Here is a 15,979-nt window from a genome sequence, read left to right as displayed (position 1 = left end):
GATGTATATTTTTTCCAGTGCCCTCCCATAATGCACTTCCTCCTAGACCAGGGCTGGCGCAACCCATTAGGCGAGGTAGGCGGTCGCCTAGGGCGCTAACATTTGGGGGGTGGCGACCGCAGCAGCTGGATCTTCGGCCGCCCCGGTCATCGGCAGTATTTCGGGGTCGGGACCTTCTGCCGCCTCTGTTGGGGCAGCATTTCGGGGGCGGGACCTTCCGCCGCCTAGGGCGGCAAAAAAGCTGGTGGCACTCCTGTCCTAGACACTTACAAACATGAATGAATCCAAACTGCTTTGTGTTGTAGGTGAATATAATTATTTACATTTTGCAGATGGGAAAACAGAGGCACAGAGAGGGGAAAATGCCAAAAACCCCAAGTTAACCACTTTTTTTTTTTTTTTGGTTGCCTAATACAGCACTGGGAGTCAGCGCCAGGAACAGAACCCAGGCTTTTCTGGCCCAGAGTCTCATTCTCTAATTATGAGCCTGTGTTAATACACAACTGAGACACATGGGAAGAGAGGGAGTAGATAGAAGTTGGGAAGCTCATTGACAAAAAGAACCTCCCTGGCTGGGGTTTTAAGATTAACCATTTAGCTCCTAGAGAAAGAGGAGAGACAGTGGAACTTTCAGGATCACCTCGAAAGTCAGAACACATTGCAGAAATTATTAAACTAAAATCCCACACAGTAGTGCAGCTGCTACAGATTAACATGGCTGTGAGAAGTCTCCAAGTTATTTAAGACAATGATATGCTCGCATACTGGTTATGGGCTTGATCCCAGTGATAAGTCATTAGGGTTGCTAGGTTCAATAAGGACTCACGGCACGATTACACCCTAAATTCTGATTTTAAGTACCAAAGCTATCTTCTACTGTGAAAGGATTAATATAGACACTGTCAATAGTGGGAAATTTTGGAGTTAACCAAAACAACGTGAGTCACTTCAACTGAGAGGGATAATTTGACAAAATGGGCAAATTCTCTTTCCCCAGATTTATAGCATGGGACAAACACTAACTGTTTTGAGGCATTTTATATACACTTAGGCCCTTTATACCACTCCAGCCTTAACATAAAATGAGAATCAGGCCCCAGGTACATATTAATGAGTACCTCACAGGAGACAGATATACAGTCACAGAAGACTATAATGAAGGGCACAGAGATAGCAATGGGCTCCACACATTCTCTTTGAGGCTTCAATCACAGCTTTTTAGAGCCTTGTATTGCTCCGAAAGTCTTAATCATGCTCAAGGTTATTTCAACACCAGCCATGTGCCCAGCGCTGTATGGGACACGGGACACTTGGGAGGGTCGTGGGTAGCTGGGATTGAAGTAACGCACCTTATGATCAACAAGCAAGAGCCTCTGCTGCCTGAGCAAAAAGCCCCAGCTCTGTTGGCTCAAAGGATGTAGCCAACTCAACCATCTCTGCAGTCCAGCCACTAGAGGGGGGGCGCACAGCTATGCTGTGTAAGCATGTGTGACACGCACAACACAGTCCCCGCCCCCGAGAGCTTATAATCAGACAGAGAAAATGGGATGCACGGAGAAGTCCAGCAGATGGAACGAGTAGGCTTTTACAGCTGAGATGTTCAGTGCCCAAATCCCATAGAACAAGGCGTGTACGTCTCCGTAAGCACCATTGAAAAATATCCTTTATATAGAGGTATTCATATTATTACAGACGCGCTTGGTCCAGGCACTATGGGAGGAGCAAATCTAGGGGAGGGACGTTTGCATGCCATAACTACATCCCTGGAGTAGGCCGAGGGCAGAGCAGAGTCCCTGTGCTCTTTTCCAACCCAAAGCAGCACTTCTGGCCGTGCAACTCACTGACTGGTTGGAGGCTCTATGATCAAAGCAGGAGGTGGGACAGCTCCCTGGAAGCAGAGACTGCAGGTTAACCCCACCCCCTCCAATACTCACACAGACAGTTGGCAGGTGATGGGCAGCTCGTAGCGCCACTCAATGGGCCCGTTCTCCTGCCTCTGGACACCTGCGATAGCTCCAGCGGGTTTCTCGGTCGTTATTTTATACCTGTTGAAAGAAAAGTCATTTCTTTTGTGTGGAAACTGGACAACCGGCCTCCCCTTGGCACATTCCAACCACTTCTTGGCAAGTCGTAGGGGATACGGGCAGAGAGAGGGAGTGAAATGGAGTGGCTAAGGAGAAAATCAGTCTCCATCTTCCCACATCATCAGGGAGGAGTTTCAATTGACAGAACCAAAATTTACCAACAAGAGGTGCCTAAATCGCGCATGGAAAACCAGACCAACAGGAACAAGCGAGCAGAGACTGTGCGTGCTAGCGAAGCAAATGGGAAATTGCACGTACAGCCACATAACCCACACATGCTTAGACTAGTTTGCACCTGCCTGTTTCCTGGGTGCCATTTAGGCATCTGCTTTTTGAAGCTGTGATCCAGAATGATCAACCCCCAACCCAGAAGTACAAAGGTATGAAAAGAAAAATCCAAAACCTGTTTGCATCATCCCTCGGGGGAAAAGCTGCGTCGCTTTCAGAAGACGGTGCGTGGGAGGAAGGGAGGACATTTCAAGCAACAGCATGGAAGTCAAGTCAGAAGCTGCCCCGTCTTTCAGCCGTTAAACCACAAAGCCACAGAAACACCGTTATCAGGGCAAACATACCATAGAAAGGGGCACTGATTGCCAACTGCAGCTCTGCCGTCTTCCTGCCTGGATGCTCACTCTGAGCAGAACCCAGTTAATCCCTCATGTACTTGAGTTAGGGACAGCACAGCCGGCTTGGTCTCCAAGGGGGCTTTAGTGCCCGCCCCTGTAGTGCTAACCACAGGGGCGGTCAATAGCAGGGGCTGCATTGGTGACTTGCCAAGATGGGGCAGCCCCACAGAAAGTGCAGTCCCTACTACATCGTTCGTGTTCTATCTTGCCCCAAGAGGCCTTTCCTAAGAACAGCATGGAACAGGGCATGCTGGGAACTGCAGATGAAGCCAGCCACAGGCTACACTTCCAGCAGATCTAAAGTATACATGAGAATCTGGGTGATTAAATCATCAGTAAGCTAAGGTGCATAAACACAAACAGACCCGGTCAATTCCACATTTATAGAAAACAGCACAATGAGGAGTCGGTAGCTGAAATGGGTCTTCAGCAGACATCTGAGACTCAGAGCCTCGTATCGGGACAGAGGCAGGACTCGAGAAAAGCATGCAACACAAGGACTGGGAGGCACTGGCAGATCTGGAGGGGCACACAGCACTGGCAGAGCAGGAGGTATTGCAGGTCAGGATTGGGGTGCACTGTTAGCTCTCCATGTAGCCTACCTCGTCCACTTGTCACTACAGCTTCTCACTTTAGGACACAATTCAATTCACCAAACTCAGCCAAAAAAGACAACACAAAGCCCATTTAAACACCACACTCCTGTCGGCGGCACTACCTACATGATTTCTTTATTCCTGCGAGGTCCGCCGAAGGGGATAAATGGGAGATTGCCCGTAGCAGCATGGTAAAAGGTTACCCCAATGCTCCACAGATCTACAGTCACCCCATAAGCCTTTTGCTGGGGTTTTCTCAGAACCGCTCGCTCGTACATGTCCGGGTGCTAATGAGACGAAGTGGAAGAAAAGCATTGTGAATGAATCTGCTTTACTTACAGCAGGTCCGTCATGGAAGCCAAGATTTCCCCAGTGACTAGTGATCTAGGGTTCTTCCATTTTTGGGTGCCCAACTTGAGACACTTCAGAGGGCTTGGTTTTCCGAAAACGTAGGCACCGAAAATCAGGTCCCTGTAAGCTGGGCTCCCCAAAATTGAGGCACTCCAAATCTCCAGTCACTTTCAAAAACCTTGACCATAGAAAGTGAAGTTCAAGCAAATGAGTGTCTATGAATGAAACGCTTGGGGACAGAGGAGGTCGTCCATTCTAAGTGGACAGAGCAACGGACTGAGACTAGACACCTAGGATCTAGTCCCAGCTCTGTCACTGACCTGCTGGATGATCCTGGGCAAGTCACATCCCTCCCACCCCCCGTGACTCAGTTTCCCCATCGGTAAAATGGGGATAATGATAGTGAGCTCCTATGTAAAACACTTTTGAGATCTACTGATGCAGAGTGCTATAGCAGAGCTAGGTATTGTTATTATACGCTAAGCATAGCAACAGCCCATGCTCCTACCGTTCCAGACCATGTATGCTGAGACAAGTGACCCTTCCTTCCTGAACTCTTGCTCGTTAAGCAACTGGCATTTTGCTTTACTCACAAGATATTCCTCTGTCCCGTAGACGGACACAAACTTCTCGTCATCGTCCAGCTCTCGAGCGGCCCCAAAATCCGTGAGCTTATAGATGCTCTGCCCGTCTTCCCCCACCAGCCGCATGATGTTTCCTGGTTTGATGTCTCTATGGACAATGCTGTTCTCACGAAGGTGGTTCATGCCGGCCACTACGAGCACAATGGGAAAGTGAGACACTGCTTAGAATGGCCTCCGCTTCTCTGTGCCGGCTTTGCAAACAGGCAGCGGTATGGACTAGAATTGAGGCAGGCAGGTGGCCCTGGGTTCAGCTTTCAGACCCAGTGAAGCTAACGTGAACTTGTGATAAACAGAGAAGACTCATGAGCATGATGCCCATTCTAAAGAGGGGAAGCACGCACAGGCAAACCGTACCATCTCAGACATGTGATAACGTGAGCACAACCTACCTTCTTGTTCAGTTGCACAGTTAAGTCTCTCAGCTCCCTCAGGATGCCGAGGGCATCATCAGAATCCAAGCACCTCGATGGAGAAGCATAGGGTGACATTCCTGACATGCTCAGGGCGGGCTTGCTACAGGGACCGAGAGCATTGCAGCACCTAGAGTCCTGCCAACATAGGCTCATGGAGATGCCTACTCATCAAATGGCCTCTCAGTATAAGGGCTCGGTTCCAGGGTATGGAATCTTTCACCTGCCAAGTCACTGGTTCAAATCCAGCCTGGGTCAGTCGTGACAGACAGCCTGGATTTGGTGGCCTGAATTTGGCAGTCTCAGTTCTTAAGGGAACTGACTAACAGTCACAGCTGGCCTCAGCAAAGGACAAGTGGGTAGGGGAAGTACACTTCTGGCAGAGGGACCATACTCCCTGTGTATTCGGCAGACAAAAGCCTTCACTCTCCACCATTCCCACTGCTTTGTAAAATGCACCTCCAGGCATGCAGTAAGTTAGTTTTTGCCCCCATCCACATCTTTACACTACAGCAGATCTGACGAGGAGCTGAGTGTGAGGAGAGCTGGTACAGGAGGAGAATAAGAAGACTGGAACTTTTCAGCTTGAAAAAGAGACGATTAAGGAGGGATATGATAGAGGTCTATAAAATCATGACTGGTGTGGAGAAAGTAAATAAGGAAGTGTTATTTACTCCATCTCATAACACAAGAACTAGGGGTCACCAAATGAAATTAATAGACAGAAGGTTTAAAACAAATAAAAGGAACACACAACACACAGTCAACCTGTGAACTCCTTGCCAGAGGATGTTGTGAAGGCCAAGATTAAAAAAAAGAACTAGGTAAGTTCATGGAGGATAGGTCATCAATGGCTATTAGCCAGAATGGGCAGGGATGGTGTCCCTAGCCTCTGTTTGCCAGAAGTTGGGAATGGGTGACAGGGGATGGATCACTTGAGGATTACCTGTTCTGTTCATTTCCTCTGGGGCACCTGGCATTGGCCACTGTCGGAAGACAGGATACTGGGCTAGATGGACCTTTGATCTGACCCAGTGTGGCCATTCTTATATACAGTAGAATGCAAATCCCATGTCCCCACTAGCTGCATCGAACACCCGTTTATCCCCCTTTCCCGCCACAGACACCCAAGCCAGTAGCTCTGAGACTTACCAACACAATGCAACACGATGAGGAATTCTGACTCAGACAAGCCAAAGGAGTTCTCTGGATCTTCTAACACACTCAGCAAGCTCCCACGTGAGCAGTACTCCATCACCAGCACCTTCTGCTTGCTGTTTCCCTGGGTCTGGGGGGCAAGAGGAGAGATGGATCCCTTGAGCAGCATTCTGAGAAACAGTAACCCTGTGACACTTTGTTATGCACAGAGTCCCGGGGCAGGCTGCTGTGTCCCACCCCTTGCCCCGTCCACGGAAGTGTGGTGTCCCTTCCTTGTCCAAGAAGCCTACGTGGCTCTAGTAGTCAGAGACGACTGACTGCACAGGCAAGAGAACGTTGGGTGGGAAAATGAGCTCTGCCACCCAAAACGAAGTCCTTGATTAACACAATACACCCCACCCAGAACGCGAAGGAATTGACAAATGAACCACTTGAGTGTGCGATCCAGGACACTTGGCTCCATCGCCTAGGGTGTGGGATTCCGGGTCGACTAGTGGTTAAATCACCAGACATGATGGCAGGGCACCTGAGTTCTATTCCTAGCTGCATCACTCAGCTGGCTTGGGGCCTTGGCCAAGTCACTTCAATGCTCCATCCAGCAGTGGGGAATAACACCACAGGGATGCTGGGAGATGTCACGAGTGAATGTTTGTAAAGTGCTTTGAGCTGAAACAATAGGGAGGGTTGAGGGTGAGTAGAGAAAAGCCACAGGAAGCAGCTGTGGTTATTCAGCAGTGGCACATCCCGGCAACGGGTGCCCTGTCACAGCTGCTAAAAGCCAAGTCCCGCCGCATTACCACCAAGCCACACCTTTCCCACTGTAGAGCTAGTGACAGACTTACAGTCTCTTCAACTGCAAACAGTTTGACGATGTTCTTATGGTTTAATTTCCTCAGCACCTCAAACTCTCTCATCTGCACCTCCTGTGGTCTCAGGTAGCTGGCATTATTAAAGACCTTCACAGCAACCAGCTCCCCTGATCTCTGGGCAAGGAGGAGAAAAGATACAGGATAGATTCAGAGAGCAGCCCCCAGGTGGAATGCTAACCCGCCAGGAAAACAGGTTAGTGGACAACACATGCTCTGTAGAGTGGGGACGGTTCTGTTCTAGAGGGGACGATAAAAACGAAGCCAGAAGGCAGCTCAGTTTCCAGTTGGGAATGAAAGGATTAAGAGGGAGGATTTCAAAGGCACAAAGGGAAGTGAGATGCCCAGCTCCCATTGAAAATCAAATTCCCCTTTGTGTCATCTTAAAATCTCCCCGCAAGATCCAGAGTAGCCCTGGGTTTAAACACACTGTTCATTCACCACCGCCACTCACGGCTGCAGTACAGTAGCTGGTGGTTTGACTCTCTCCCTAGTTCTGTTCCCCATTTCATACCCAGCCTGGCGCCCTCATGCAGTTCCTGTCCTGACCAAATAGCTCAGCCATGGTTAGTACATTGCAGTTTGGAAAGCAAACAATCCTGGCAATGTATGTATTTCTTTGTAGGATTCACCCATTCTCCCCATTGCAAAGCAAGGACAGCGATGCTTACTGCACTTCCTTCTGTGCCCCTGAAGCCCAGGTGAACAGTGCTGAGCGGGACATGTTTATCCAGTTCTGTAAAACATCTCCAGCGAGGCCCAAAACCATCACCCCCAGTCTTTCCTCCATGAGAGTTAGTGGTTTACATTATAAAGCATCCTTTAAACTGAATCTCCTTCCAAAGCCTGACTCTGAACTGAGCAGTGGAGCTGCGTTGGGGTGCACATCACTTGGGAATTTGTGGGAGGGTTTGGAAGCATGTAACAAATTGGGAGGTCTTGGCAGCTGGAAGATCAGAGTAGGGTTGGTTGTTGAGAGGGGGGTTGGCCACACGTCGCTGGGGTGTGTGTGAGAGAGCTGGGTTGGACAGACTGGAGGGAAATTGAGTTAGGAGCCTACGTGGGTCCATGTACTGCCAGTAAACTCTGCACCCGAGAGAAGCATGTGCGCGCTGCAACTGAATCAATTCAGGCTTCCCACCCCCAGGGCATCCCATCCTGTGCTCTCCTCCTGCCCCTCACTCACCTTACTGCGGGCTTTGTACACGCTGGCTGTAGCCCCTTGGCCCAGCACATCGTCCATGTTCCAGAGGTAGTTGGGCGTGCTCTGCATTTTCAGCATGAGGCCAGCTCAACTCTGAGCTGTGAGGCAGCGGGGAGAAGACAAGTCTGTGAGGAAAAGAGCCGTTTACACGCATGGACAACCCCGGCAGACAGTAAAGTCATACCAGCCCCAGTGTGCTTTCACATGCCTCCCTGCTGTTTTAACGCTCATTCCACTTCTCCTGCTGCCCAAAATGAGATGTGGGACCAAGCCACACACAGCCTGGACAAGGAGATGAACCTCCTCACCGCTTGGAGGGTTCAGATCCCGTCTGTTTCCATAAGAAGCTGATTGTAACACAGCCAGCCACACCTACTACTGCACGGGTGTCACTGAACCAACACAGCCTCACAGCAGCGGCTTGTCTAAGAAGACTGATCCCTATGGGCTAAAGCCCAGTCCGCTGCCACTGCAGCTGTCAGAGAATCTCCATCAGACGTCAGCAGAAGAGATGAGAGTTGACACACGGCTGAGTTCTGATTCTGTCCAGCAGAGGTCAGTGGTGCACAGACAATACCAATCAGCATAACCAGGAACAATCTGTCTCTAACAGCATCATTATTCAGGGGTTACTCACCCACCCCATTCTCCTACATGTGTCCACTGCCCCTCCCACCCCCATCTCCAACTCTTCTGCTGTTTCTTGCTAAAGTGGAGTTCTTCTGTCTCCCTTAAAAAGCAGCCACCAACCTCCCTCTGCAAACAACATGAAAGCAGAGCTCAGAAAGGATGGGAGAAGATGGGGTAAGGACAGAGCTGTGAACCTTGTGCAAGGAAACCCAGTCAGAAGCCACTCAGGCTGGTAAAGAAACACTGACTGATGCAAGAAAAATACTAAGCATTGAGGGCTGCAAGGTAAGAGAGGCACCTCCCAGCTGCAAGAACAGAAACCTATAGGATTGCAACACCAGCTTCGCAGCCACTGGTTAAAGAGGAAGCACTCAGCTTCCTGCCCCGAGAGCAAAAAAATTCCCAGACTCAGAGCAGTCTCTGCTCAGCATTCAAATCTCACTTACCAGCAGCAGCATCTCAGTACAATGAACCTTCAAGCTCATGTGGGTCATTAGAAATGGGCTTGTGCCAAACTCACAGTGGGACGTCCCAGACTCGAGTGGTGTGTGAGATTGCACTTGGGCAGAGGGGACACACTGGGAGACAGCTCAGCATCCAAATTGGGATCCAGATCCAAGTTTTGCACTTGACCCCGTCACGACAAAGAGCTGAACCAAAATTCTATGTCCAAACACTCCGGAAGTCCATACGCCTGCAGTTCTGTCACCTGTGCCCACCTGCGATTGTTCTAGGGAAGAGTGCACAAGCACACGCTTCTGTTGGCCTTTGACGCTGGCCCCTCACAGGAGAATGCCAGTTGAGGCATATTCGGGGCTGGACAACTCACTATGAACACCCCACTGGGGAATGGGAAGCAAATGGGGCACATCATGCTTCTTACAAGCAGCCCTCAGGGCTTCAGCGGGATACCCATCCAACCCTACTCATCAGATAACTCTCCCCATAGGTGAAAGCCATTGTGCAGAATTGATTGGTGACAAACGGCTGCCATGTTCCACTGCAGAGGTGTCTGTACTCCTGTGATGAGCCAAACTCGCTTCCTCCCACCCCCAAACACCCCATCCATCACACAGTGCTGTCGTCTTCCTGGCAGCTGCCCTTCACCCCCTTCAGGGGCAAAGCTGTACGCACATAATTCGCAAAGTGCTTGATGCATCCCCGCCCTCCTTGGAATAGCCATAGTAAGTTATTAGCCAATTCATGTGCAGGGCCTGCTTCTCCAAGCTGGAAATCACACCTTCCAGCTCTGTGTTTAGGAGAGGTCCAGAGCTGGAGTAGCAAAAATGTTACAAGCCCATGGTAAAGTGAGCTTGCAGAGATGCATGGAGGACACCTGCAGTCCAGCACCCTCGGGCCTGCGCTCTCCTGGCGTGTGCTCTAAAATCCCAGGCAAAAATAGATCACAAAACGCAAGATCGGAGATAGGGACCTTATTCAAACTAAACCCACTTTTTTTAAAAACATGGCTCGCCACAAAGGACACAAATCCTGTCCCTCACTCATGGGAGCTGGCACATAAGTCTGGTGCGTCCCCTGATCTAGGCTCCCTTAGATCAGCACCCAGAAAAGAAAATGTCTCGGCGAATCCTCAGATCGATACAGAAATGTTTTCAAGGTACAAGTTGCTAAAAAAGAGCTAGTGAGCCTGCTGATATTCTTGCCAAGATTCACAAGGTCTATCAGGTCATGCCAGATGATTTAACCACAACGAATTTCCCGCCCCCCCCCCCCCCCGAACAAGAAAGCCAGTACTGCTCTATTCCAGCATAGAACATGTATTGATCACGGGGAGATCACCTCTAGTCTCCCTCTCATCCCCCCCGCCCCAATGCTTCCTTTCGCAGCTGTCATCAGCACATGATCCACCTTTCTCTCACTGTTCTGGTCTCACATTATCACATGCATGTGAGGATAATGCATTTCAGTATTGTTGTTACAATAGAATACCATACTACAAACACACACACACACACACACCCTGGCACTACCTGTAATCCTGGTTGCACATCAGGGGTTTCCATACACCACCCTAAGCATAATGCAGTGCAACAAAGCCAGTGTAGACTCCAAGAGAGGAACATTCCGTAGCATTTACCTAGCTCTTTACATCTGCAAGACAGACTGTACAAATGTGAAAGGAGATTCCCACTCACCTGAAGACAGCAGCTGGCTCAGAAACAATGTATGCAGTGAAAACCCTTAAGTGCCCAGGTTGGGAGCCATGGTGTGGGCTTGAAAGCAGCCACAGGGACCCCACACAGGCAGGGATGGAACGAAGTCCAGGCTGAGACTTTCTTTCTGCTCAGACTTCCTGCTTTCTTTTTCTCTTAAAGGGACACTGCCCAGTTTCTCCCTTTGTCGTTTGAACACGTTGCGAGCATCGACACAGGATCCCTTTTCACTGAGCTGACGCACATCAACGCAAATCATTGTTTCCTGCTTGGATGGACTTACAGTAAAAGCAAAAAAAGGGACCAAACCATGACCTGCCTGTCAAGCCATTGAACGGAAGTACATCTCCAGTGCAGTGCAGTATATTCTCTCTCTCTCACACTCGCACACACGTAAAATTATCATGAAAAGTTACACCAGCCTGGTACAACTTCTGCTCCCTGTCCTTAACAATTCTAATTATTATCCCATCAGAATCAATGAAAATGGGGGAGGGGGAGAAAAAAATCACCCCCCCCCACCCTAAGGATATTCCTTGCCTTTAGGAGAGAAATAGAAATGTTGAGGTCTGTATTCCATACAAACACACACAGGAGGATTAGTCCTGTGGACAGGGACTCAGCAGATCTGGGTTCTGTTCCTAGCTCTGACACTGACAAATTCTCTGTGAGACTTAAGGCAAATCACTTTAGTCTCTCTGTGCCTCAGGTTCCTATCCGTAAACTGGGAGTAATATTTCCTTTGTAACCTCTGAGGCACAGATGCTCTCTCACTACATGCAAGTACAGTGCCTTGCATAAGGGGGCTCTCTCTGGATGATGCTGGAATAAAAACAACACTACAAAGAATATGTGATGTACTGTCACTATAGGACTCAATAGAAATTGATGTCTTAAAATTATGCTTTCAGTCAAAATTGCACCCTGAAGAACACTGTCCTGTCAGTTGCTACAAACATCAGGGGGGCATTGTATTTGCCCCACTGCAAATCACGTTTTTATTTTTCCTCACCCAGTGACATCACTTAATACAGATCTGCACGTCCTACCAAGTTCAACTAAAGCCCGGGAACTGATTTTGGGAGCCAGGTTTAAATTCACTCCACTTCTGAAACCAAATATGCATGGTACACACTGGATGGGCTGCTCCATGTTATTCATTCAAAGCAGACAAAGATCTTGGTCTGTGTACCTGGGGTATTTGGACTGCTACCCATGAAAAAAAAGTTTGCAGTTTGTTTCTGTTCTCGTGACTTTGCACAGAGTGTGTATAAGTGAGCAGCAGTTAACATAAGGAAGATGCTTCTACCAGTAAAAAGTCTGAAGGGAAATTCCCACTGCAGTACCCAGCAATCTTCTCATGCAGCCCTGCCCGAAGGCATAGTGATATTAACACAACCAGAATACAGTGTTTCCTGCTCATTCACATGACTATTTAGAACACCCACTTCATGTTTGCAGACTGCTGCTCCTGCATTTAACTTCCAGGGACAGAGCACCTGTTTAGTTGCTAACGCAGGCACTGTAAAAACAAAAGTGTATTTCCAAGCCACACAGAGCCTTACAGAGCACCAGAGGAAACCCTTAGTGTATTGCATGCCATTGTAAATCGGCCACTACCAATATGTAAATGCCAGATCTGACGCCCAGTCTTGTGCTTTAACCACTGGATCAGCTTTCCTTTCACTGTCTTGTGGGCTCCCCATAACCACCACACACTTGTCAAAGAGCCCAATTCATGCACAATGGCTTCATGTATCCTGCTTCCAAAAACACCAATGAACAGACTACCTGAGCTGAACCTGAACACCAAACATGTTCAATGAACAGGGGCCTGACTGTTCCAATGAAAGACACTCAGGCCTGGAAATTCCAGTGGTGATCATGTGAGCCGAGCCCATAGCTCAGAAGAGCAACCAAAACCCTCGCATTTAAAGTCAGAGCACTCAAAACCAAGTGCGTTTAGTGTCCTCGGACTTATCTACACTACCTTGACTTTCACATATGGCTCTGTGGATTTGAACTGATGGTGCTGATGAGATAGAGAGGAAGGAAGCAATTAAAATATTTTTTGTAACAGCAAAAAAACAGCCTATTTTCAGGTCCTGCTACAATTCCCTTTTCTTTTGAAAGCACAGCTCTCCCTAGCCAGACCCAGAAGAGGAACAAATGCCCCCTTCAATCAGAGGTAGCCCCAAACTACAACTTCAGGTCTAAAATCCCTCAAATTTTTGCAAAGTTACAATTAGATTGTAAGCTCCTCAGGACACAGACCTCATCTGACACAGTGCAGTGCCAAGCACAGCGAGCCTTTGACCCTGTTCAGAGCTTCTGAACACTACAATAGAACTGTTAACAACCCACCCATGTTTGGATCATAGAATATCAGGGATGGAAGGGACCTCAGGAGGTCATCTAGTCCAACCCCCTGCTCAAAGCAGGACCAATCCCCAACTAAATCATCCAGTGCTGATGTTTCACAGGATGGATCCAGTTCCCTCCATGCTCTGGGGAAGTTAAGGACTAGGTCCAAGTTTCCTGTATCTTTGCGGTCACGCTCTGCTTTTTCACCTTTAAAGCTTTTCTTGTGGTTTTTCCATGAAGTGCAAAATTTACCAAGCCTTCCCCCCCATTACAATGCTGCATCCTGCTTCAAATCTGAACCAGATGCTCAATTCCTTCTACTGATCAGAAACAATTGTAAACCTTTCATCAAAAAGCAATGAGGAAAAAAAACACCATGGAATTATAGATCTGTAGGGCTGGAATGGGCCTTGAGAAGTCACCAAGTGCAGCCCCCTGCACTGAGGCAGGACCAAGTAAAGTTAGACCATCCCTGACAGGTGTGTGTCTAATCTTGTTGTTAAAATCCTCCCATGATGGAACTGCCACAACCTCCCTTGGAAGCGTGTCCCAGAGCTTAACTAGAAAGTTAGCAAGTTTTTCCTAATAACCAACCTAAATCAGCCTTGCTGCAGATTAAGCATTAATTACTGCTTGTCCTACCTTCAGTGGACATAGAGAACAACTGATCACTGTCCTCTTTATAACGGCCCTTAACATATGCCCAACCCTGTGAGAAAGAAATCAGAATCATAGAAGATTAGGGTTGGAAGAGACCTCAGGTCATCTAGTCAATCCCCTGCTCAAAGCAGGGCCAACCCCAACTAAATCATCCCAGCCAGGGCTTTGTCAAGCTGGGCCTTAAAAACCTCTAAGGATGGAGATTCCACCACCTCCCTAGGTAACCCATTCCAGTGCTTCACCACCCTCCTAGTGAAATAGTGTTTCCTAATACCCAACCTAGACCTCCCCCACTGCAACTTGAGACCATTGCTCCTTGTTCTGTCAAGGAGTGAGATAGCATCATGCTACGGAGCAACTTGCCCCTTGGAGCAGGAATAGACACAGGAAGTCAAATTCCAAACACAGTGATAAAGCTTATCCTGGACAAAGTGAACCTCTCTCTGACAGACCTCAAGGGTCCCCCTTTCACACACTGGCAGCAATGGTACAGTTTAATGAGGGGGTTTGTCAATAGTTTCCCTGAAGCTGAATTTTTAGTAAAATAGACACTCCACAAGGTGGCAGTAGAGATTCAAAAATAAAGCTGGAGGTAGGAAGGTGGGTGTGTTCGCATGCGGCCTTCTCCGGGCCCCTAAGGGACAAGGTCAGGCCTGCAGTCCCCACCCGTAAGCACACGTGCTCTAAAGGCACCTCTTCCCCAGGGCCCGCAGTGCCGATCCACCTCCCAGAGAGGAGTAAGGAGACCGCTGGGTGCTGCACCCACCGCCCCTCCTGGTCTGGTCTATTCAGTTCAGTCTAGGCAGCATTCTGTGTCCTTTAACATCACAAGTGCTCCAAGGCCAGAGCCACATCTCTCTCTGTCCTGCACTGAACACGTGGGGAGGGCTCAGCCTGTGGCGGCACCTGCTCCAGCAACATCTATCGCAGGGCCCCCCCGGCCCTTGGTGGGGACACCCGGGGAGACCAGACATCTGGACCAATGAGGCAGATGAAAACTGACATCCAATGGGATGCTTTGCATGTGCTCTTCGGTGGGAAAACCTTATAGAGGAATTGTACACATAGGAACAAAGTGAGATTCTGCAACCTGCAGAACTCCATTACCCATAGCCTGCCCTGCAACAGGCCGAATCTCTTACTGGCTCTCACATCTTACACGCAGAGCATGCAGAAGGGACCTCTCAGCAATTCACCAAGGTCCTGCCCCATCGGCAGCCGGCACCTAACTGTAAGAGACAGCAAAGCTACACCCTCCCAACTACTAGCCCCCAGGAGCATTCACCTCCTTTGGACCAGCCAACTCCGTGACACCATTCAGCCCTCATCAGCGCTTTCCATCCTGAACGTACTTTACTCACATGAACTAAGTCTCCCGACAACCCCGAGGGTAAGCACTTCCCCTTTTAGAGAGCGGGGGGGGGGGGGAACTGAGGCACAGAGCAGGGAGGCAATTTGCCCCAGGTCGCACACTGACTTTCAGCGGCAGGGCTGGAATTAGAGCCCTAAAGAGCCTGGATCTCAGGTCTGTGCTCAAGCCACTAAACCATCCCAAGCAAATGGCAAGTGAATCTCAGCGCTAGGTACACGTGCCCTCACCCACTCCCAGCTCACCTCCAAGGCTGGCGGCCCCAAACACAGCAGATCTCCAGTCGGTGTAACTGCCGCTTTAAGTCAAAGAAGGGAATCTCACAGAACGGGAAAATGCCCCAGCTCATTTACATTTGTAACTCTGCCATGAGAGGAGAAAGAGCTGGCTTTAATGAGCTATCCTCAGCATAGAGGCCTGGTTCCAATACCCTCCCATGTGTTGAGTCGTGCTTTATTGTGACAGTGCTCCCAGCCCAATGATTTCACCGGGGCTGCTCACATGGTAAGGTGCTACACCAGTGGGAAGAAAGGTGGCGGAATCAGGCTCATAAAAACAGAGGAGAACCTGCTGAAAGGTCTGCATCTCCCCCATGGTTCTGAGGGATCACACCCTTTCCAGCCACCTTGCTACAGAAGCTCTTTCTAAATGGGTCTGGAGCAGGGGTTCTCAAACTGGGAGTCAGGACCCCTCAGGGGGTCACGAGGTTATTATATGGAGGCTGTCAGCCTCCACCCCAAGCCCCGCTTTGCCTCCACCATTTATAATGGTGTTAAATATATTAAAAAGTGTTTTTAAATTTATAAGGGGGGGCGCAGAGGTAAAAGGGGTCACCAGTACAAA

The 15,979-nt window shown here is 49.1% G+C and overlaps 1 protein-coding gene across 1 annotated transcript in view; it reads right to left on the bottom strand.

Annotated features, from left to right (window-relative positions):
* Positions 1 to 10,764, bottom strand: part of IKBKE (inhibitor of nuclear factor kappa B kinase subunit epsilon) — a 30,718-nt gene extending 19,954 nt beyond the window's left edge. The window contains exons 1-7 of the mRNA XM_065403716.1: positions 10,726 to 10,764; positions 7,922 to 8,064; positions 6,712 to 6,852; positions 5,864 to 5,993; positions 4,251 to 4,432; positions 3,433 to 3,593; positions 1,935 to 2,045 (exon numbers count right to left, since the gene is read on the bottom strand). Of these exons, the coding sequence (XP_065259788.1) occupies positions 1,935 to 2,045; positions 3,433 to 3,593; positions 4,251 to 4,432; positions 5,864 to 5,993; positions 6,712 to 6,852; positions 7,922 to 8,017 (821 nt within the window). The 5' untranslated portion in view covers positions 8,018 to 8,064; positions 10,726 to 10,764. The remainder of the gene's footprint in view (positions 1 to 1,934; positions 2,046 to 3,432; positions 3,594 to 4,250; positions 4,433 to 5,863; positions 5,994 to 6,711; positions 6,853 to 7,921; positions 8,065 to 10,725) is intronic.
* Between the last annotated feature and the right edge of the window lie 5,215 nt (positions 10,765 to 15,979).

Source organism: Emys orbicularis, chromosome 4, assembly GCF_028017835.1.
Source record: "Emys orbicularis isolate rEmyOrb1 chromosome 4, rEmyOrb1.hap1, whole genome shotgun sequence".
NCBI classification, from domain to species: Eukaryota; Metazoa; Chordata; order Testudines; family Emydidae; genus Emys; species Emys orbicularis.
The sequence above is the reverse complement of the archived record's forward strand: the minus strand, read 5'-3'. Positions and strand labels throughout refer to the sequence as shown.